Source organism: Eptatretus burgeri, chromosome 8, assembly GCF_056783735.1.
Source record: "Eptatretus burgeri isolate ZD-2024b chromosome 8, Ebu_testis_v1, whole genome shotgun sequence".
In the NCBI taxonomy this organism is placed as follows: Eukaryota; Metazoa; Chordata; class Myxini; order Myxiniformes; family Myxinidae; genus Eptatretus; species Eptatretus burgeri.
In genome coordinates, this window is record NC_140968.1 from 13,171,054 (window position 1) to 13,195,907 (window position 24,854).

Consider the following 24,854-nt stretch of genomic DNA (forward strand, 5'->3'; position numbering starts at 1 on the left):
TTAAATCACGTCTGGGTTATACATACCAAGGACTTGCAAATGATACGTGCTGCTTCTTTGCTTGACGCTCAGCATTTGAAAGGATAGTGCACGGACAAACAACGCTGGGAAGGCAATGGCAAACCACCTAGTATAACCATTGCCAATAAAGCAATAAACTGCTTTAAAAGCACCAACACTCTATAAAGAGTATGGTTCATCATCCACGGTAGATTAAACGAAAGGAGAGACACTGACAAACGAATGTCACTGGCATCCACATCGGGAAAATAGAGTCAAACAAGTCAGAAATTTTTTTTAATGAAAAACAAAAAAAAACGAGGGATGTAATCCCTGAAAAGAACCGAACAATGTAGGAAGGAATGACAAGGAAGGAATGACAAGATAGGAATGACACCACAATCACTTCACGGATTTCTATCACATATTTTGACATCTGCCTGACTCAATCCCACAACAATCTAGGACACTTGGTAGAATGCATACCTCCGCCACGCAATACCTGATCCACGAGAACATATTGGGCCCAATACATTTTTGAGATATCGTGCTATACGGTGGGGAGAAGAAGTATTTGATACACTGCCCATTTTGCAGGTTTTCCCACTTACAAAGCACGTCGAGGTCTGTAATTTTTATCATAGGTATCATAGGCAATTATTAGAAAATGGAAGAAGTTCAAGATAACAGTCAATCTCCCTCGGTCTTGGCCTCCATGCAAGACCTCACACCTCGTGGAGCCTCAATGATCATGAGAAAGGTGAGGGATCAGCCCAGAACTACACGGCAGGACTTGGTCAATGACCTGAAGAGAGCTAAGACCACAGTATCAAATAAAACCATAAGTAACACACTATGCCGTCATGGATTAAAATCCTGCAGCGCACGCAAGGTCCCTCTGCTCAAGCCAGCGCATGTCCAGGCCCATCTGAAGTTTGCCAATGACCATCTGGATGATCCAGATGAGGAATGGGAGAAGGTGATGTGGTCTGATGAGACCAAAATAGAGCTTTTTGGTTTAAACTCCACTCGCCGTGTTTGGAGGAAGAAGAAGGATGAGTACAACCCCAAGAACACCATCCCAACCGTGAAGCATGGAGGTGGAAACATCATTATTTTGGGATGCTTTTCTGCAAAGGGGACAGGACGACTGCACCGTATTGAGGGGAGGATAGATGGGGCCATGTATCGTGAGATCTTGGCCAACAACCTCCTTCCCTCAACAAGAGCATTGAAGATGGGGCGTGGCTGGGTCTTCCAGCATGACAACGACCCGAAACACACAGCCAGGGCAACTAAGGAGTGTCTCCGTAAGAAGCATCTCAAGGTCCTGGAGTGGCCTAGCCAGTCTCCAGACCTGAACCCAATCGAAAATCTTTGGAGGGAGCTGAAAGTCTGTGTTTCCCAGCGACAGCCCCGAAACCTGAAGGATCTGGAGAAGATCTGTATGGAGGAGTGGGCCAAAATCCCTGCTGCAGTCTGTGCAAACCTGGTTAAGAACTACAGGAAATGTCTGATCTCTGTAATTGCAAACAAAGGTTTCTGTACCAAATATTAAGTTCTGTTTTTCTGATGTATCAAATACTTATTTCATGCAATAAAATGCAAATTAATTATTTTAAAATCATACAATGTGATTTTCAGGATTTTTGTTTTAGATTCCGTCTTTCACAATTGAAGTGTACCTATGATAAAATTACAGATGTCTACGTGCTTTGTAAGTGGGAAAACCTGCAAAATCGGCAGTGTATCAAATACTTGTTCTCCCCACTGTATATCGTTTTTGGCCCTATCTCTCAAAGGTGAAGATTCAGTTTAAAAATTAAATAACTCGTATCTGGATCTTCACCAAAATCTAAATCAGTTCGTCCTTGTCACATACCCAACCTCTCCACCAAATTTCATCCGAATCTGTCCACAACTTATTGAGATATCATGTATACAAACAAACAAGACGTCGTGCAGAGCACGATACTTGCAAAATCCATTAAACAAATTTGACCTCAAAAATAATTGGCTGGTTGAATTCAGTGACCTGAAATGTAAATCCTCTTCAAATTTCAAGTCAATCGGATGAAAATTGAGGATTTTAGAAATCTCACCTAAGTTGTTGACCTTTGGCCGATGTTGACCTTTTGACCTCAAAAAAATAGGCTTCTTCCTTATAACAAACTCTACCATGTAGTGAAGTTTTGTGAAGTTTAAAATTGTGACCTGTAGGCGACAAACAGACAAACAGACAGAACAAGACGACGACGTCATGCAGAGCACGATACTTGCAAAAGCCATGAAACAAATTTGACCTCAAAAATAATTGGTGGTTGAATTCGGTGACCAAATATGCAACTCCTCTTCAAATTTCAAGTGAATTGGATGAAAATTAACAATTTTGGAAATTCGGCCTATGTTGACCTTTTGGTCGATGTAGCCTTCAAAAATAATTAGCTAGTTGAATTCAGTGACCTGAAATATAAATCATCTTCAAATTTCAAGTCAACGGATGAAAATTGAGGATTTCCGAAATACCACCTTAGTTGTTGCCCTTTGGCCTATGTTGACCTCAAAAATAATTGGCTGGTTGAATTAATCGACCCGAAATATAACTTCTCTTCAAATTTCAAGTCAAACGAATGAAAATTGAGGATTTGAGAAATCCCACCTAAGTTGTTGACCTTTTGACCTCAAAAACAATAGGCTTCTTCCATATGATAAACTGTCTGTCTGTTTGTCATCTACAGGTCACAATTTTAAACTGATCTTCACAAAACTTCACCACATGGTAAACAAACAGACAGACAGAACAACAAAATCGACACCAATATACTTGAAAAATCCAGTAACAAACAAACAAAGGGGTGAAAACATAACCTCCTTCTACCTTCGGTGGTGGAAGTAATACAATACATAATTACACCAACCCACACTACAAATCTCCAACTACCTCGAGCATAGATAACATCGATCAGACATCTTCATTCAATTGTTACTATTGCCACCGATAACAAAAATGTCAAAATATGTTGTGATGGCGATCTGTAAAAGGATTGTGGTGTCATTCTTTCCTACATTGTTTGGTTGTTTTTTGGGGATTCCATCCATACCTGTTTTTTCTTTCATTTTTAAAGTTTTTTTTTCTGACTTGCATATGTGCATGGCTCACAAAGTGGGTATGTTGTGGTATGTTTGTGGGGAATTCCACATAAAACTATTATGAGGTACTTAGACAAACCATCAATGGTCAGAAATGAAAGTGGACATCTTGGGGAACCTGTAGAAACCGGCAATATCATACTCTCCATTTCCCTGTTTTATTAAAGATGAATTAAAGCAACAGAATATGGGTATTTTAACCTTCGAAATGTTACAGTTTAATTGGTAAAATTTTTATTTTACTGTACGCTTCTTATGTGACAGTTATTTTGAGTGTGGTGACTCAGAATGTGAACTTTGGTGTCTTTTTTATGTTTTGATGATGTTCTGTCTCCCTATTCGGGTTTTCTGGCATCTACCCTATCTGATGAAATAATGGATTCGTACATAACGCTTCGTGTCCACTGCATCGAGAAAAATAAGGAGTCCAGTGTTGATAATGTTTCTTATGATTTTTATTTCAAATCTCCCTTAATTTCTTGGAAATATGACAGTCTAACAGCAGAAAAATATAGATCAAAATTGTGATCAGAAAAATAAAATTCGGACTGCAAGTAATCCCGTCTTGATCTTCGTGTCGTCCCGTTATGTACGAATCATCATTTCTCGTCGGACGTAAATAATACTAGCATTAGAAAACCTTGCCGTCTTGCAAACTTCCCCCATTGATGGATATAATAGGCACTTGCAAGCGTGTCAGCACATTTCCATTCGCCGTCGAGCGCAGCGTTTGTCTTCGTGTCCGTGTCTTTGCGAGAGCCGTAATGTACGAATCCAGCGCAAGGACGCCGAGCCGAACGAGGTGACTCGCATTTGTCTGATAATTCTTCATTTTAACCAACGCTAGAATTTTTTTGGTGCTTCGTCAGGATCCGAGAGGTAAGAATTATGTTTTTCTTTTCATGTTTAATGTGATTATTTTCAAAAGTTCGAAAGAAATAGATTCGATTTTAATGTTTTTTTCGCTTAGAAATGTGGCTTTCCTTGCTACTGAACTCGTCTGTGTTTTCTTCGTAATTTAAAACATCGGACTCTCTCAAAATGTGTTGTTTTTTTTTCTTTTTCCTGTCATATATTGAGCCTGTTTAAAACGGCAGAGTAAAAATTATCTGTTTCTTATCCCAAAATATAATATTTACGTTGTTTTTTCCATCTGATTCCGTAAATAACGCTGACGCCAAGCTCGAAATTCGAACGTGTATTTACAGTGTTGTATATATTCAGTGGTAACTTTAAAACCGGACGTGCTGCAGGTCTAAAAATTTAGATTTAGCGATTTGAATACATGCAGATTAACATAATGGGTTGCATTTCATGTTTCCCTCAGCTTTTTTTTTTGCCCTTTGCATAACAGTATGTGTACCCACTTTGTGAGCCATGTACATATACAACTTATGAGGATTATAACATTTCTTGGAAAATCTATTTTGACTTTTAATATTCCAACATAATTATTATTCTTGTCTTCATCCTTGCACCATTTGGCACACAGTGCTGCCGAGGCAATTTCATTCATTCGACTGCTGGGGGTTACAACCTGGACGGGTTGCCACTCCGTCACAGGATACTCAACTGCAAGTGAAGGAATTTGTAATTTGTTCAGGGTGCCGGCGATAGCTCATCTTCTTTCGCAAAGGACACCATGGGGTCTTGAAAGTCCACCAACTAAAGCTAGCAAACAGGACGGCCAGTTTAATGTTCATCCGAGGGACGGAGCACACACCGATTAATCAATAGCCCTGCCTGTGAAACACCAGGACGGTAGTTTATAGCTGAGCCAAGATTCGAACCAAGGTTAGACAGCTCAGGAGCAAGTCTGCAAACCTTCACATTATCCTGCCAGCCCTTCCTACATAGCAGCATGTCATTGAGCAGAACGCTGAACAGTGGACATGATCTTCTCCCTCCGTCAACTACAGAAGTGCTGTGAACATCAGAAGCCCCTATATGTTGCCTTCATTGACCTCACTAAAGCATTTGACCGGGTAAGCAGGGATGGGCTTTTTAACATCCTTTTGAAAATCGGATGCCCCCTGAAACTACATAGCATGATCAGGTCATTCCACGATGACATGAAGGCAACCATCCAGTATGAGGGCAGCATGTCCGAGCCTTTTGACATCAAAAGTGGTGTGAAACAAGGCTGTGTCCTCGCACCCATGCTCTTTGGCATCTTTTTCTCTCTGCTCTTGAAGCATGCATTTGGAATCTCAACCGAAGGAGTGTACCTACACACTAGATCAGATGGGTGACTGTTCAATCCTGCAAGACTGAGAGCGAAGATCAATGTACGTGAGGCCCTTATCAGAGACATGCTCTTCGCTGATGATGCTGCAGTCACCTCACACTCTGAACAACAACTCCAGTGTCTCATGGACAGATTCTCTCAAGCCTGCAAAGACTTCGGTCTCACCATCAGCCTGAAAAAAACCAACGTGCTGGGCCAAAATGTGGATACTCCCCCTGTTATCACCATCGACAGCTATGAACTAAACGTTGTCCACCAGTTCACCTATCTAGGGTCTACCATCAGCGACAACCTGTTCCTCGATGTCGAGATTAACCAACGTATTGGGAAGGCCGCGACAATTCTAGGCCGACTTACAACACGTGTCTGGGAGAATCCAAAGCTTACAGTCCCAACTAAGATGGCAGTGTAAAACGCCTGCATCATCAGCACGCTCATGTATGGCAGTGAAACCTGGACAACATACACCAAACAAGAGCGGAAGCTGAATAGCTTCCACTTGCGCTGTCTTCGCCGCATCCTTGGCATCAAATGGAGTGACAAAGTGCCAAATGCCCAGGTATTCGCACGTGCTGGCCGTCCTACCATGCACACGCTCCTCAGACAATGCAGGTTGCGCAGGCTCGGCCACTTGTGCCGGATGGACGACGGCTGCATACCGAAGGATATCCTTTATGGCGAGCGAGCCTCTGACAAAAGATCTGTCAGCCGTCCTCAGCTGCGCTACAAGGATGTCTGCAAGCGTGACATGAAAGCTCTGAATATCAACACTGAGAGCTGGGAGGACATAGCAGCTGACCGCAGCAGATGACGCAGCATGCTGCAAAGACAACTCAAGGCAGGAGAGGAAAAGATCCAGAACCTGGCTGAAGAAAAGAGAGCCAGACAGAAGACGCGCTCCTGTGGAGACAACCCTGAGACCACCCATACCTGCACCTGATGCGGCAGAGACTGCCACTCCCGAATTGGACTGATCAGCCATGGCCAACGCCGTTTCAGCCATGACGTCACCACGGCCTCAAACGACAACTAGGGCACATCACCGTCCATGGTCAACATTGACCGACGGAGGCCTACTACTACTACTTCCTACATAACACCTACTTAAAATACTGAAGAAAAAAATCACCACGGGGGCCGGATTAAAACATGCTGCAGGTACCAGTACAGTGCCAAGTCAAAAGCCCACTGATTTATCACTATTCAACAACAAAGGAAACAAACAAACAAACAAAAAAAACATGACTCTGACCTGTGAGCATGTCACTCAATGCGAAAACCAGCACATGCACACATGCAACTTTAAGCCCAACAAACAAAATAAAGTGAGTACAGTCACAAAACTATAAACCATGCACAACAGATCTCAACAAAGAATTAAACACTCAGGTGCTTCAAAATAAGCAGAATAGTTTTCAAAATTCAAACATGAAATCTATCAAAGTGAACACAAAAAAAAAGACTATCAAACTTAAACAACTGCAGCAGCACACGGGGAAGTATATGGGGGGGGAGACACCCGCAACGCGTACCTGCCAAGTATGTCATTGAAGCGAGGGTCCAGCTCAATGTTGTATTTATCAATATAGTCATAGAGATCCTCAGTACCCAAAACCTTTGCAATTCGAACGAGCTGAGGAGGAAGTGGGAAGTGGGGGGGGGGGGGGGGATAAAGAATCCCAAAAAGTAAAGATAATCCACAGAAGTAACCAGTTGCACTAGGTATTGAAACGAGGTGCAAAGGAAAAAAAAGAAAGAAAGAAAGAAGTGAAACCTGATCGTAGTTGTCATGACCATGGAAAAATGGTTCTTTTCGGAAGATCATGCTGGCAAGCATGCAACCCAGACTCCACAGGTCCAGGCTGTAATCGTACATCTGGAATAAAACAAAGGAAATTAAACAGCAAGGATCATAATCGGGTTGAGCAGCCCCACAAATGGTCACCACATTCAACACTTTAAAAAAAAAAGGTTTAAATGGAGGAAGTCAGACCATGCGGTAAACCCACTTCAAAAGAATGACAGCAAAGTACTGAAGTGATCTGACAATGCAATTCAATGTTTATAGTCTCTTCATCGCTTTAATAACACTTTAAAGGTCAATTAAAGTAGCCGATTTGCATCATCATGACTATCAGCAACAAACAGTGCAGTCAGTCAGGTCTAGGTCTCATTGCTCAGGTTCAATGTATCACACCTAAGTGGAGTCGTTGGAGTTACTTCCATACTATTTCAACCATCATCGGAATACAAACCAATTTAATTTCAATCTTTTAAAACATTCAATTACTGTATTTTTCGGTGTATAAATGCCATTTTATCGGCAAAAAAGGTAAAAGTTGGTGGTGCAGTTAACATACAGGTATGGGAAAATAAAATCAGTCTTAAAAACAATCAATGCTGATTTTAAATTATATTTCAAATGAACACATTTTTAAGCAGTCGGAACTGCTGTTAAGCTCAATTCCACCGTTTAAATTTGGAAAACTGGTTCAGGTTAAGAGTTTGTACAGCGTTTTATTAACCGTGTGCGGAAATCAAATAAAGGCACGTCCGGAGACACCAGGAAACACCAGAAGTTTAGGTGCGTGACATATAGAGCTCCGCGGTTCTGAAAATGCCATTAAAAACAAAAGAAGAACATCTGGTCTCACATCAAAAGAATAATTATTCACAATAGCTGGAGTCCACTAACAGAGCAACCACCTCAAATAAGCTTGCGCGCAATGTGATGATAAACACCACTGATCACGAGAAGGACAGATCCACCGTCATGCTCGCCTGCACTGCAGATGGTGGCAAGTTTACTGTGTGTGTCGTATTGAAGAGGAAGATAATGCCCAAAGACAAGTTTCCAGCCGGCATCATTGTTCGTGCGCAGCAGAAGGGGTTGATAGATGAGGGACTGGTCCAGGACTGGGTGCGCACGGTCTGGGTAGTAGGCCGGATGGCGGTCTCTCCTGACGATGGAGCATGCTAGTCCTGGATGTGTTCAGTTGTCAAGAGCGACAACACCAAAGCGCTGCTCCGTCGGACCAAAACTGATCTCGTCATCATCCCAGGCGGGATGACATCACTCCTGCAAGCCCCTCAATGTGTCCATCAACAAGCCATTCAAGGACGGGCTGCGTCGCTGCTGGTTCGACTAGATAATGAGTGGGGAGAAGACCTACACCAAGAGTGGGAGGATGAGAAAGGTTGACCTTCCGATGATCTGTGGTTGGATTGTCAAGGTGTGGGAGGATAAACCGTCGGACATCATCAAGCGAGCATTTCTGAAATACTGCATCTTCAACAACATGGACGGCACAGAGGACGACATCATTTGGGAGGAGGAGGTTGCAAATGACGGTGACCGCGATGTGGACAGCAATGGGGACTTGCTCTACCCTGATGTGCCGTCTTTGACGAGGAACGCATCGACGAGGGTTTCCTCGGGTTTAGCTGAAAAGTTTCATCAAACCCAAACGGCCCTTTTCTGGGCCAAAAATCCACAAGAAATATGTATGATACCGGTATGAATCCCTTTTCTTCCTTTTTATAGTAACAAAAAAAAAATCCGCTTTATAAAATTAAAGAATAAGAAAGAAAAATAAAAACTTCTTGGTTAGTGCAGGGGCATATGTTTGCATGTTGGCAAATTATGTTAATTTGTGGCACCAAAGTTTTTCTGACTCAGAATGTCCCACTGAACAAGAAAATCTTTGGTGCCAATTTTTTTAGAGATATTTGACTACGTTTTTTTTCAGGTATATACATCAGAACATATAATTGACCGATTCAGCAAAATGTTTGACATGATTTTTTTAATATCTTTGATGAACCACATCATGTTGCACCTCAAAATGATCGGTGTGGACCATGGTATACAATGAAAATGTCAGAATTTATACATACCATAGTTTAATTAAATGGTACCGTAAAATCCAAGATGGCCACCTCTAAATCATGAAATTCAACTAATTGGCAAATATATATGAAAAATTAGTTGAGATAACAACACAGTCTATTTGTTGTAATAAATTACAGTTATTGATCATGAGGAATCCCATTTCAGAAGTTGTTTGATTGGATATCTTTAGCAGATAATAAATAAATAAATTACTATATTACTATTTGCTGATTATACATTTTTTAGAAAATAGACATCGCAGCTATATAAACTATATATTGTTGCGGTTGAGGAAATTCGCAAACCACCATTCAGGTCCCGTAGGTGAGATATCTCTGTAAGTACATGTGTAGTTAGCCCAAACCCGTTGTTTTGAGGGAATAAATGTGATTCATTCGGGCTGCGACCCTTTAAGATAGCCGTTTTTCTGTTCTATCTTTATTTTGAACCAACCACATCTCAACCGCCATCACACAACAACCACCAACCGCAACTCCGCTTCACAACAACAACAACGCCAACAGCCACGACCTTTACCTTCACAGCTCGCTCCCGGAAACATCGCATCACCGCCATTCCAAGCGTCACCGTGGCCATGGACCAGCACTTTGGACCCTCCACAACCTTCGCCTCTCCTTCTGCGGCATTCCCGCACCGCTTGTGGGCACCGAGCGTCAGGCTGTCCTGGACTCGTACAGGGCGCGCGCCGAGCCGCGGGTACAAAGTGCGGCCTTTCCGAGGAGAAGTCGGATCAGGAATGATACACGCCCACTTCTGATCCATCCAATCAGCAAGCGTGGGGCGGTTTGGCCCCGCCTCCAGGCGCGTCGGAGTAGAATCGATATAAGCAAATTCGAGGATCAGGGGAGGTTCACGCCCCTTTTTCTCCGTCCAATGGGCGAGCGTGGCTCCACCCCCGAGCTCGTTCTGATCCAGAAATTTGCATATGGGATCTCCTACACCACTATAAAGCGCCGAGCGCGGGGCGAATTTAGTGAGTTTTGGGCTCGGGCGAGTTGAAGAAGTGTGGCAGCAGCAGTCAAGTTGGGTCTGGAGGAGAGTCAGTCTGTCGGGGTTCGGAGGCTGTCGGGGACCGGATACCTCGGGTCCGAGGCAAGGAAGACGGCGGTCGGCGACGAGGTCGCAGCGGAGTCGCTCGTCGCGGGACCCAAGCAAGCCAGCTATCCTCTTTCCCCAGAGCATCAACAACCTCCCCCCCCCCCCCGCGCTGAGATAGTGCAAAAAGGGGGCCCCGTTCCCACCCCACTCCAAGCAGTGCCAACGAAACCCGCGAAGGAGCGCGGAGTCGGGGCACCGCCGCCACATTTGCGGCTCATCACAAGACGGGTAGGCTCCACCCGGTCTCTCGGCCCACAGGCCCGTCTGTCCCCTTGTCGTTGAGGGTGGCCCTTTTCTTTTGCTTTTGAGTATATGTGTTGTCGGCGCCGTCTGTAAAGTAAAACTGTGTAAGTGTTGCCGTGTGCTCGCGTAGTCGGTAGTAGATCTGCATTGTTGTGTTTCTTTTGTAACATCTGCTTTTGGTGCATAATTGTTGTAATTGTATATGTGTGCTTTCCGTGTGCCGCGGAATAAATGTGCATTATGTTGAACTGTTTTTCCCGTTTCGCTTCGTCTTTCCTTTAATTGACTCTCCATCTTGCTTCACGTAAAGGGTTGGTAGTGGGCTTAACACGCCCGATAATTAATCAGAACCGTCGAGGTTGACGATAACACCGCTCGGTTATCCCGATAGTACGGAACGGGTCGCTTAAAGTGGCCCGTGTCCGGAGTCGACCTGCGGCGAGGTGCGATCGCCCGGTCTACCCTCCGTGTGGGTACTTAGGTAGGTCGAATTTGGCGAACAATCCTATCCCACACGGGGGGCCGATTGGCACGATCGTGGTGAGGCCGAAAGGCCCACCCGTGACTAGTTCCCGGCGTTAGTCCGAGAGGGTCACGACAGAATTGTCCGTCCGGTGGGTGACGTGCCGCGATTCGAGTTACGTGGCCGCTCGCACGCCGGCGGGCGCGAATTCGCAACAATATTAATTCCCTTACAATAATTTTGTGCATAAGATTCACAATTTTCTTTATCTTTCAGAGAGTGGATGACGTCGCAGTTATATTAATCATAATACTCGTGCATAAATCACACAGTCATGCCAATACAATCATTATGTGCATTTGGTTAACAAGTTTGCTTTACCTTTCTTGCTTCTGTTTATTTCAGATGTACTTACATATGCTGTACCAGACCACTAATCATAAAAATTGAGGTATCTCTATGAAATCAAAATGGACAAACCTCATTCCAAGCATCCTCGTGTAACTTCAGAGACAAACTATGCAATATGTCTGAAGTGTCAAGTTCCAGGTGGACAACTGGTTGCCAATCCCACCTCATATGACAAGTTCCTGGACAGTGTTCATGAGCGTGCAGGTTATGGTGATCCTGGTTATCTACCATTGAGCAGCAGACTCGTGGATGTTGATGCATCAGATCTTCAATCATATGGGGCGTCTTGGCACAGGGAGTGCTTTCAAGAGACTGTGCATAAGCTCAAAATTGATCATGCGAAGATGCGATTTCAGAAAAGTACAGCCACCAAAGATTCTGCCATTCTGCTATCATCTCCAGTAGGCCGTCCGTCATCTTCCCAAGCATCAAAATGTGATGATAACTCACCGTGTTCAGATGCCATAACAGGAACGAAGCCATTCACCCGATCATCATCAGTCTCACATAACAAGATGCAATGTATATTCTGTAGTGGAGATGGAACGACAAAACAATTGCATGAAGTGTGTTCATTTGACGTTGGAAAAAAAATCTACGACGCTGTCCAAATCTGTGATAATGAAGGTTCGATTACAAGCCATATCACCAAATGACGCTCGGGCCATAGATGTAAAATATCATCTCCCCTGCTACGTGAAACATGTACAGCATCAACCACAGCAACAAACGTTGAATCCTCACCAAGTGGATCAGAACCAAAGGACTATTCTTGCCGACATCGAGTTCTTCAATGTATTGAAAAATGTACTTCACTCTGGCAACATTGTTTCAATGAATGATGTCACCAACACCAACATTGGCATCCGCAGAATGCATGGAGTGGTAGGAGGAAAATTGATTCAGAATAAACATGTTAAAGATCTGATCAAGACACACCTTGAAAATGTTGAATTCTCACTTCCCAGTGAGAGACGATCTGAAATGTTATGCTCCAAGACTACGAAAGATTCTGCCATTAGAAAGGAAAGTGACTCCCGAAGTATGGAATAGAACATGAAAAGCATTTTTTAATGTGCGAATACTCTTCGAAAGGACATTCTTCATGGCAGAGAAACGCCATGGGTCTTTGACAGATCACTTAGCAGTGGTAGTGGAGTTGATAACGTCCCAGCATCCTTGACAGCACTGCTCCGATGGGTGTTAGAAGGGCCATCCATGTCCTTGGCTGATGAAAGTGCAAACCACATTGATAGAGCAACCATCAACATTGCACAGAACATAATGTATGAAGTGAAAACCCAAAGGCAAGTGACACATATACCCAAGAATGTGAACTCATTTGCAGAATCCAAGAAATTGCCACCTACAAAAGGAGCACTGGAACAACACATCAAGCGAGCTCATTATCAGGCTATGGTGTGGTACCATGATGAAATAGCCAAACCCAAACTACCAGAACCATCAGTATATGGTTGGACATTAGAGACCAACCTATACAGGACAGTGATAACCCATCTACTACCTGCACCAAAGGCTGTGCTGGAACTTGTGAGGTGCAAATGTGTCAAACAAATGTGCAGAACGGCACGTTGTTCCTGCAAGCGAGCAAATGTATGTACAGAGATGTGCACTTGTGAGGCATCTGATGACAACTGTGAGAACACTCAACAATCAGCAGCCTCTGATTCAGATGACAGTGATGATGAACTATAATGATGAACTCTGAAATAATATAAAATATAACACTTAAGTTGGCCAAGCGGCATGCACCAATTTTGTTCAATAAATTTGAAAATACACTATATTTTCCATATTTTAAAATGTATAACAATTTATGCAAGATAAGTAGCATGATAAATTTACTGCCAAAATTACTCTGTACATCTCACTGGTCAATTTAAGGTGCTATATGACATACTTATAATTAAGTTTTGAAAAAATAATTTTTTGTTATAACACGATCACTGTCATCTAGTATTTTCTGGAAAAAAATTACACTAAACATGCATAAAAAAATTGGCATCAAGATTTTTCAATATCAATATATTCCTGTAGTCACAAAAAAATCCTTACAACATAAATTAACATCGTTTGCAAACATGACCATGTATCTCAACATATGCCCCTGCACTAGGTATTCAACTTCTTGAAAATGAGAATAAGACAGACCAAATTAAGTGGACATGGGAGTAAACATGTTGATACTATGTTCCGTACAAATATAATGTACAAGCCGGTAGGCGACGAGGGATTCGCGAGGATCGAAGCGCTGGATACGATGCTTTTCATTCTGACCAATCCACCGACGAAGATTCATTGCCATTGGTTCACATACAATTGTTCCTCTGCCTGGCAAGATTTTTCCTATTGAGTATTTTGCCAACTGGCACTCCTCATAAAAAATGACGGTAATTAGACACCCTATTTTTGAAGGACAACCATTTGAAAAATAATCGGTTTGCTGGTTTGTGCTGTGGAGCCTCGCGTTGCAGACAGACAGACAGACAGACAGACAGACAGACACACACACACTGATAAGCTTCTCTCAATGCTCTTGTTTGACCACACCTCCTGAGCCACACAATATTTTTCATAAGCCACGCCCACTTTCCATAAGCCACACCCACTTTCCTACGCCACTCCAACTTTAAATAATAAATAATTGGAGGTGGTGTGTGGGTCGTGGAATCGTTTTCGGTAAATAAATAAATAATTGAAGGTGGTGTGTGGATCGTGGAATCGTTTACGTAAAATAAATAAATAATTGGAGGTGGAGTGTGGGTCGTGGAATCGTTTTCGGCAAATAAATAAATAATTGGAGGTGGTGTGTGGGTCGTGGAATCGTTTTCGGCAAATAAATAAATAATTGGAGATGGTGTGTGGGTCGTGGAATCGTTTTCGGTAAATAAATAAATAATTGAAGGCGGTGTGTGGGTCGTGGAATCGTTTACGGAAAATAAATAAATAATTGGAGGCGGAGTGTTGGTCGTGGAATCGTTTTCAGTAAATATATAAATAATTGAAAGTGGTGTGTGGATCATGAAATTGTTTTTGGTAAATAAATAAATAATTTAAGGTCGTGTGTGGGTCGTGGAATCGTTTTCGGTAAATAAATAAACATATTATTAGAAATCCACAAAGATAGAAATGCCGGTGATTCCATTTATTTTGGATCCTTTTCACTTTGGTCAATAACGTTTGGATCGAGGAGAGATCGAAGGTGGAACGACAGTGTAGTTCCTTACAAACATTGTATACACAGCTTAAATGACGGTAAATAGACACCGGATTTTTGAAGGACTACCATTTGAAAAATAAAACCTCAATTAAAAATCGGCTCGAGTAAAATTTTCTAAATATCTCGAAGTGTTTAATTACGAAGTCTCGTTTCTCTACATTCAAAACTGAAGGACAAGTATTGAAAATACTGTACGCGGTTTTTCGGCCGCTGCACAGCAACGAAATTCAAACGCGCACATTCCCAGTATATATTCCACCTTTTGGCAAAGTTTCATCGAAATCGGTTCGCTGGTTCGTGCTGTGGAGCCTCGCGTTGCGCACACACACACACACACACACACACACACACACACACACACACACACACACACACACACACACACACACACACACACACACACACACACACACACACACACACACACACACAGCCGGAAAACCCGACAATAAGGTAGATCTCGTGTATATATATATAGCGAATCCAATCAACATTGTTGAGGGCCGAGGGTCGGTGGCAAGAACGACCGTTAGGTGGGGAAAATTATGTCGTCTCCACCAGACTCCCTGGAATTGTAGGCCGTTGCTCCGGATAATTCCGTGAGCCGTGGGTCGCAGAACCGACCGTGGTCGCCAATATCTAGATCGCGTGGCATCGGGATATTTCTCTCGAGCCAAAGCACCTAAGTATCCATGCAATCTCGTCTACCAGGGATCCACGCCCTCGGAATGCCTGGTCGAACCGGATTTACTCTCCCGGCAGCAGTAAGTTCACACTACCAACGACCGCTTTTCCACCTACCTTTCCGGCACGTTGCAGTCGAGCGGGGCCTGCCCAGAACGTCCCGGCTATGAAACCCCGCTTATACTCAGACCCTGACCATGCTGGACCAATGTAAGAAGGGACAGAAACGAACTGGGAACATTTCTAATAAAGGTTTATTAACAGTGAAAATAAACAAGCAAGACTCAACGCGAATATGCAAGGAATATTTACAAGGATTCAAGCACTTACACAGTTCTACTTAAAGACGGGCCCACACGCAGACACACGCACAAAAAGAAAAGAACCCCCAGAGTCTTTTTTGACCCTCGCAGCCGTGAAGAGAGACAAGCTGGGGGTCAGAGTTCGTGGGTAACTGGTCGTCGAAGGAAGGGAGTCTCTGTAATGCGGCACCTGCTAAAGGTCGTCGGGGCACAGTCCGGGAGTTTGTGCAAGACTCGTGGCTCGTGTGGCGAATAGTCGGAGTCAACAGAACTCTTCTCAACAGCCACCGCGAACAAACTCGGCCGCTCCTCCCAGCCACCGTGAACCAACTCGGCCGCTCCTCTCAGCCACCGTGAACCAACTCAGCTGCTCCTCTCAGGCACCGTGAACCAACTCACTCGCTCATTCCGAGAGTCTCGGAGATACATCTCCTCCCCCCACGGGGAGGGGCTCTTGGTGAAAAACACCTCGCTGTCCGCCTCTAATTGGTCAGGATCCGAAGGGCATAGCTTTCCTGGGCGGGATTTCGGCCATGCCAGGAGAAAACCGCCCCTCCCCTCCACGCGTGTTTGAGGAAGGTGGATGGTGGTGATGCCACGATTGCGTGTGGAACGTTTGTGGAAGGTGGATGGTGGTGAAGCTGCCTCGAACATCCTCGGGAATCCGTCTCAGGCAAAGATGCGCTGTGGCCCGCGAACCGAGGGCGCAAGCGCGATGGTACAGTGGATCGCAATGGGGGATGTAAAAATAAAAGAAAGCGATTTATTAACCTAACTAAGCCGTCGCAGCGCACACATTTAATTCTCCCACGAAACAAAAGGAAGGGACCTGTCTCACACGTACTTAACGGAATAACTGACTTTTGGGACCTGTATGTTGGTTGCAAATGTTTTCCAGATCCGTAACAATATTTAGATCTAGATCAGAAAATAAAATGTTCAATATCTTCATTTATTTTGAGAGTGAAAAACGGGTGCGGTTAATGCGCCGGAAAAGTTTTTATTTATTTTTTTTATTTTGAGGGTGAAAAACAGGGGTGCGCTTAATACACGACCGTGGTTTATACACCAGAAAATACGGTACTTGAAACACATTTCCATTTGTGGAAGCGTTACGCTAAATCTATCTCAATCGACATGGCATGAAGAAAATATGAACAAACCGCCAGAAGATGATAATAATGTTAATGAAACAAACAAGTAAACGAGTGATGGAGAAAAGTAGTAACACAGACCTGGTAGTCCACAAGCAACTCTGGGCCCTTGAAATACCGAGAAGCGACACGTACATTGTATTCCTGTGCCGGGTGATAAAACTCGGCTAGGCCCCAATCAATTAATCGAAGCTGCAGGAGATGGGGTGGGGGAAGAGAACATTGACACAAAGTGCATGCACTGTTTGCACAACTGTTCTACAGACAATACCAGTCTCCTGCTGCATCAGGTAACAAAAGTCAATCCCACAAAGCTTTCTCATGACGTAATCTCACCTATAAAATCCATGGGCACGAGCTTACACCGTTTCAAGTAGTAGATGCCAATGCGGCAAAGGACAAAATAACTAGAGCAAAGTCGATGGTGCGCCATAGCAAATCCCCAAAGCAGAATAACCATGGTAATTGTTCTTGTAGAATGTAGACTGTGGGGAGTAAGCTGCATTGTTTTTTTGTTTTGTTGTTGTTTTAAAGCTGATTTGTTGTTTATCTTATGTCGAGTAGCAGAGTTCTTTTATCGGGCACATACTCTGTGTTCTCTGTGTGGAGATGTTACGGATAAATATAAATCCTGCATGAATCCACATATTATTGGGAAATGTTAAGTGTTCTGTGAGAAAGGCAACTCGAGTTACAATGAATTAAATAAATATGGTGGTTACGGTGTGAAAGGATGCATGTACAGACAACTGAATGCATCATAGGCATCGTAACACATAGATGGATTGTCAACAGAACTTTGAAGATGACTTGTGTTGAGGCTTCATGGTTCGGTCAACAGGGGCATTCACTCTTGCGTTAATATGAAATGAAATGGGTGAAAGATTTGTTATGGAAAACAACGCTCTGAACCAATGGTCAAGCTTTGGTCAATCTTTGGATTCAGACAGTGTGTCACCTTGCTTTGAGATTGACCCTGCGTGAGTGCCATAAAAAGGTGAAGCGATGAGCGTTCAGGAGAAGGAAAAGCAGAAGTGACCCAGAGGAGGTCTTGGAGGTGAACCAGAGATCGAGCTCTGGAAGCATACGGAGCCTTGGAACGGCAGAGTGCTGGGCACAGCAGGAGACGTGCTGCGATGGCATCGTGAGCTTGCATCATTGGGCCCACAGTGACAACAGACCTGATTGATTGATACAGTGCACCTTGTCGGTGAGCGGATTCACTCCTACTGGCAGATCCGTTGTGCTCACGAAGAGCCAACAAAGTACTCGGAGTGTGAAATAGCTCCATGCTGACACCTCACACCGACATTCTCTGGGCTACGTGCCAAGATCGTTCCCTCTTCCCTGTGCCTTCTCGTGCTTTGGCTGGAGATGTGGTGAGATATCAATACTGCGCGATCATTCCTGCGGGGTTCACTCACTCCATACACAAAGCTGACCGCTAATCTGCAGGTTCGTCTCTGCAAGACCGTTCATTTACATACTCGCTTCAACTACAAGTCTGTTTCCATACGGAAAGGTTCATAAATCATTTTGACAAGGCAAAGGATTTAATTGTACATACGGACGCTGCAAGATGTTAACTTTGACTCGTGGCATGAATCGTGTTAAAGGGGGTGCATTAAAACGTGAGTGTAAAGTTGCCTTTCTTAAAGGAGAATTGCCTTTGTAAAGAGTTGTTGAAGTAGTTGAAACTGCATTGAAGTGTGTGTGTGTGTGTGTGTGTGTGTGTGTGTGTGTGTGTGTGTGTGTGTGTGTGTGTGTGTGTGTGTGTGTGTGTGTGTGTGTGTGTGTGTGTGTGTGTGTGTGTGTGTGTGTGTGTGTGTGTGTGTGTGTGTGTGTGTGTGTGTGTGTGTGTGTGTGTGTGCGCGCGCGCACGTTAAAGCTTAACATTCTCTCTGCTAACTCTTCTCGACCCACCCCTCTCTCTCTCTCTGTCTTTGTCTTTGTCCCGTCCTTGCTCTACCCCCTCTCAATACAGTGCAGCACCCTCCTCCCACATCTATCTATCTCACCCTCTCCGTCTCCCGATGCATCTGGGCGGGATTTGTCTCTGGGCAGTATTTATAGTTTGACCAGTGGAAAATGGATTTCAGACATTATTTTATTCCATCTTCACTGTTATTCTATGAAGAAACATTTTGATGAGACAGTATAAATCATAGTTAACGCTCCACCAAACGTCTACCTTCCATTCCCCCACCCCTCTTCACGCCTCGCTCCCCCACCCCTCCTCACTCTCCCACCCCCACCCCTCCTCCCAGTATGGGAGGAATAAATCCCAGTATTCCCGACAGCAAAGCGACAGGTGGTATTTGCTTGCACAATAATAAATGACAGTGTGTGTCAGTCTGTCAGTGTGTCTCCATAACTCCACAACCATGAAACCTAGTGGCCCCAAATTTTGCATGCAAAATAAGGGAACTTCAAGGGAGTTCATGCATGAATGAAAACTTGGTGCTTGTTCAAATCCCGCTCAGCTGTTGAATTAATTCCAGGTGGGGTTAACTCGGCCTGTCATTCTTCCGAGGTCGGCAAAACGAGTGCCAGCTTGCTGATATCGTGTCGGAGTGGCGACCCGTCCAGGATTGTGTCCAATAGCCAAGGAGACTGCTTAAGCAGCACCAACGCTCTGCACAGAGTATGGTCCCAATCTCCTCCTCTCCTCCTCCTTATTTAATTACCCTTTATCAAGGCGTCAATCTTGGTCAGCTGCTAAATCAGCCATCTGTCAGTTTGCTGGGGTCTTAATTCGGAATTTTGTTTGGCCTACTCAACAATGCCTTGACTTGGAACAGACTGCAATGGTTTCTTCGCGATTAAGTGCTAAAAAAAAATTTGGCTTCACTTTCCTCAATCATATCATCAAATGCCTCATCTTCAGACATACAAATGGCTGGATGCATCGCAATGCTTCTAAATGCCCAAAAACGCCAGTGTTCATGGTTTATTTCATTTCCGCACATGTGATAAGCTCTTAGTCTCTTAACCAGAGTCGAATTTCAAAATTTAAACTGCATAATTGACCTTTGTAGCAGTTCCGACGACTAAAAGATGTTCATTTGGCCAAGGATTGACATTCTGGGTACATGGTGTATATGACAAATCAGATATCGCTAATTGTTTGCTAAGCCTGCCATTCCTCATCAACCGTTTTGTTGGAATGCTTGCTTGGGTGCTTAAGCCACTTGGATGTTCATTTGAAAGCCATGTCGATATACGGCAAAAGTACCTGCACTGTCCCTCTGCTAAACACAATCAAAAATACATCGAACACAAACAAAGTTCAGGCCCCACCTGCCTGTGTTGCACCCGGCAGTGTCGTGCGGTGCTAAGCCTGCTGCTCCTTAACGGATGGATGGAGGGAATCAATGGATGGATGGGAGGGAGGGAATCAATGGATGGGAGGGAGGGAATCAATGGATGGAGGGAGGGAGGGAATCGATGGATGGATGGAGGGAGGGAGGGAATCGATGGATGGATGGAGGGAGGGAGGGAATCAATGGATGGATGGAGGGAGAGAGGGAATCAATGGATGGATGGAGGGAGAGAGGGAATCAATGGATGGATGGAGGGAGGGAGGGAATCAATGGATGGATGGATGGAGGGAGGGAATCAATGGATGGATGGATGGATGGAGGGAATCAATAGATGAATGGAGGGAGGGAAGGAATCAATAGATGGATGGAGGGAGGGAAGGAATCAATGGATGGATGGAGGGAGGGAAGGAATCAATGGATGGGTGGAGGGAGGGGATGGATGGATGGATGGATGGAATCAATGGATGGATGGAGGGAAGGAATGGATGGATGGATGGATGGAGGGAATGGATGGATAGATGGATGGAAGATGGATGGATGGATGGATCAAAGCAATGTTTGTAAGCTATGGCAAGACAGTAGGCGGCGATGTAAAATTTTGTAATTGTTTTTTTTTTTTTTTTTTTTTTTTAATCATACCTGTTTTTGAAAATAAAATTACAAATTGACATTCAAGACAATGTTAGGTGATGATGTAAATTAAGTACATATAAATGTGTGTCCCGTTGGCTTAGTGAAACAAGACAAGAGTGCATAATGTAACGTTCACCTTGAAGCGGTCATGCTGAGCACCGCCTAGTGAAGTACTTTGGAGGTTATTAAAGGAGAGTTGTTAAGCTCATTGCAGATGCTGCAGGGAATGTAATGGCAGACGAAGGAACAGCAGGTGGAAACTCATTTATTCATCATTCATTCCTTACACCTCATGTTCACTCTAAGATTGGAGTATCATGCGTGCATAAACAATTGTGGAACTTACTGTGAATTCACTTTCCATCCCTCCATTCCTTCATTTGTCCTCACTCCCCCACCGCCTCCTTCCTATCTCTCCTCAATCTCACATGAAGTAATAAACAATGGGTGGTTGTGATAAGTTCCCAAAGGTGATTGTCCTGTGGTTTGAAGGTGGTTATGTTGTGCCGTGTTTTGAGCCTGGAGTGTCACAAGGAGTGTGCGGGTTGGGCGGATTGGCACTTTTTCTGGCGGTCAGGGCTGCTGCTGAGTTCAATTAAACAATTTAAATTTTTGGATTCGGCTTGGGTTGAGAGAATCTTGGGGCTTATTGCATTTTGGTTTTAAAACGTGTGCTGAAATTAAATAAAGGCACAAAACACTGGCATCTCCAGGCATTTATAAGCATTGCAGCGAGAGTGTGATGGGCTCTAGGGTCTCCTGGCCTGAGCCAGATTTTGGGGGTTGGACTGCGGGGTTGGGCTTCGCGATGGCAATCCCCAAACCCCGAGTCCGCAGCAATATATACAAAAATAACTCAATGTTAATCATTTTGATTTGCTCATCACATAAATCTTTCAGACTCAGAATAAAACTCTCCCCCAGGCCAGCGATGAACTCATTAGCAAATGGAATGGTTAGTGTTGTTAATTTTGTCAATTCACGAACCACAGCGCTATTGGAATGCAAATTAATTGCAATAACTATATCAACGAGAATGGCACTCAGTGGAGCACATAGTCTCGACTCGCACGCTCACTCTGAACAAAAATACCATCGTTAACTGAACATACTGCTATTATGGCCCATACACCTGCATTATCGATGCACCCGATTATGTCACACGTATTGCCATTATCTGTAGCCTTATTATGCTATTTAACGACCACTTTAGTGTACATTGAGGCTAAATTGCATCAATGAAGAAGAATATGAAAGAAAAAAAAAATTCAAACTCCATTCCCCATGGCTAGTTGATCATAGATATGAAGTTTTGCATCGATCTGTTAAGCAGTTCTGGAGAAGATTTTTTTATTTAAACATTTTCATTTTCAATCCAATTTGACCACCAGACCACGTGACCGATGATATAATAAACTTACTCACTCACATTGGGACATAGTTCAGATGTATGAACTTTCAGATTGTTCGGATCAGGATTTCGATTCAACCAATTATGGCTGATGACATCGTTATCACTGTATGTACCCAATGGGGGAGTTGACGACATATGCCAAGTTTCAATTTCTTTCATCGAGTGGTTTCGGAGTTGTCCAATATTTTTCCTTTAATCCAATATGGCTGCTATACTATGTGACCGATGACATCAAAGTTATCAATAAAATATTCTCCATGGGGCGTCCCTCCAATGTTTAAAGTTTCGCATTGATCGGACAAGCGGTTGAAAGAGAGAAAAAAATTATTTAAGCAAAGACATCGACGTGGACACACACAGACAGACAGACAGACAGACAGAGAGATTTTGATGCGTTACAATAGTCTCGCAACCCCATTGGGCAAGACTAATAAAATATACATTTAAATCTGCGTGGAGCAGTAGAAACCTTTGAATCTCATTTAACATGCACATTGCACAAGGAATATAAAAACAATCACAAGTTAAATTGATGTGCTGCAGTGCAAAACAGACAGCCTGACCTTTCGGTTTTCATGATCAATCATGACGTTGTGAGGTTTTACATCGCGGTGCATGATACCCATGCTGTGGCAATAATCCAGAGCCTGAAGAACAATTAACAGAAAAACACTGCATGAGAAATGCTCCAAATTTGCATGAGAAACAAATAAAACTCAGATGAAGTCATGTTTTTGGCTGAAAAGTATTGACCCCTTCCATTTTCAACCACTTGTGAAGATAATGAGCACATTGAGGATTTAAAGCCAGCAACATGCCAGAACAACTTGACCAACAATGTATGTGTGATGTTAACCAGTAATGTGGGCGCACGCTGATGTGAACACTGACCATGTTATTGGGGCGAATTTCAAAGCATCGAGACAATACATTTTGCATTATTTCTTTTTACAAAGAGACTAAGGCTCATGGAAGGCCACACACATTGACTTTGGGGACAACTTCCTGGAATTTGCTGAGTGCCAGCGGTGGCATCTAATGGTGGAGCTTCTCCCTCTGCAGTAAATGAGGAATATTAAGGAAGCAATCTCCCTCCCCAACGGATGCCCACCGATGGGGTTTATCCGTGCTCTATCCTCTAAATGCTGGACATCAAGCAAGGAAGCAGTACGTAGCATTCATTAAGTCTTTCGTATGACGCGGCCATGGTTAGAACCGCTGAGCTCCCCGACTCAAAGCGGACGTTCTAACCACAATGCCCCAGAGCCTGTTTAATAATAAAACTGCAGAAAGATAAATGGATTCGCCTTTTTTTGAGTGTTTAACCTCAAGTTCGATAACAGGAGGGTATTCACAGGTGAGTCTCCTAAAACATAGACTTGATCATGAGGCGAACTCAAGGAAACTCATTGGTGATACCCAAGTGCCATAAATGCTAAGTGCTCGGCATTTATTTACATAGACAAATTTTGCTCCAGTGTGTGACCGGTGTCAGATAATTTAAGTGTTCAAGCATATTCATAAATACTTTGAAGTTTAAAGATTTCTAAGGGTGCAACGAGTACAATGTACACTAGTTTGGTTAGCAAGGAGCTTTGTACAATCACAACAAAGCATTTAACAATGCAGAACCTCACTGGGGTATTTGCACAAGCGACCCCTTTCCTACACTAGTGGTGCTATGTATATTGAAGTTGTTCTGCATGCGGACACTGACACGGACACCAACCTCTCCCATCCCTTTGAAAACAGGCAAGACAAATAATTCCTGCTCGTTAAGCGTTTAAGGGAGAAGGGAAATTCAACCACCATGACAAATCGATAAACTATGATAGGACAGTAGAACAAGTGTAAGGAACGTTTATGGAGACAGATACTGAAAATGTTAATGCCAAGCAAGTTTGGCTGACACTACAGGAAATGGCATGAATCGGCCAATTCTCAAATTTGGAGTTAGTCACATTCAAAAGGGCAGTACATCCCTTGTCACTTTTACAACAACCTTCTTACAATAATGTAAGGAAGGCATCAACTCACTGCAACAAGAAACACACCTTTAGAATCTCATACATGTAGAACCTGATGTCGTAGTCCGTTAACGTCTGATAAAGTTGCTGCAAAAGAAGACATGGGTCTGTCTCGGCAGCGATTTCAACATAATGGCAGCATTTCCTCGGCACAATTAATGTGGAAAACATATTTGGTTAAGTCCAAAACCTGCAGGACCTTGAAATCTGTGTTGTTGACGTGTTCAAATACCAAAGCCGGTGTCCTTGACTAAAGAGACAAAAAAAAACAAGGTAGACTGTCAGGAACAAAACCACATCGTGTACAGCATTCAAGACACACTGCGGAGTAAATAAAAGCAGCAAATCCTCTGCTCAAAACAACTGAATAGAGTCTATTGATATAAACAACTGCAATTTAGCTACTGCCTCAAGGTTCCAGAGAAGAAGCGGGGAACTATAAACCTGTAAGTTTAACTTCAGTTCTGGGGAAGATGTTGGAGAAGTTAATTATGGATCAGATGGGGAATCGTTTGGATAAATAAAAAATAATAAACATGCCACTGTGTGT

The 24,854-nt window shown here is 43.5% G+C and overlaps 1 protein-coding gene across 6 annotated transcripts in view; it reads right to left on the reverse strand.

Annotated features, from left to right (window-relative positions):
• Positions 1-24,854, reverse strand: part of LOC147021131 (casein kinase II subunit alpha) — a 46,579-nt gene that overhangs the window by 7,325 nt on the left and 14,400 nt on the right. For 2 of the 6 annotated variants that reach the window (XM_085890927.1, XM_085890928.1), the window contains exons 5-11: positions 24,495-24,554; positions 24,332-24,391; positions 22,841-22,924; positions 16,989-17,099; positions 7,173-7,274; positions 6,931-7,031; positions 27-104 (exon numbers count right to left, since the gene is read on the reverse strand). In XM_085890927.1, coding sequence (XP_085747053.1) covers positions 27-104; positions 6,931-7,031; positions 7,173-7,274; positions 16,989-17,099; positions 22,841-22,924; positions 24,332-24,391; positions 24,495-24,554 — 596 coding nt within the window. The remainder of the gene's footprint in view (positions 1-26; positions 105-6,930; positions 7,032-7,172; positions 7,275-16,988; positions 17,100-22,840; positions 22,925-24,331; positions 24,392-24,494; positions 24,555-24,854) is intronic. The other 4 variants (XM_085890929.1, XM_085890931.1, XM_085890930.1 and 1 more) reach the window with 4 other exon arrangements.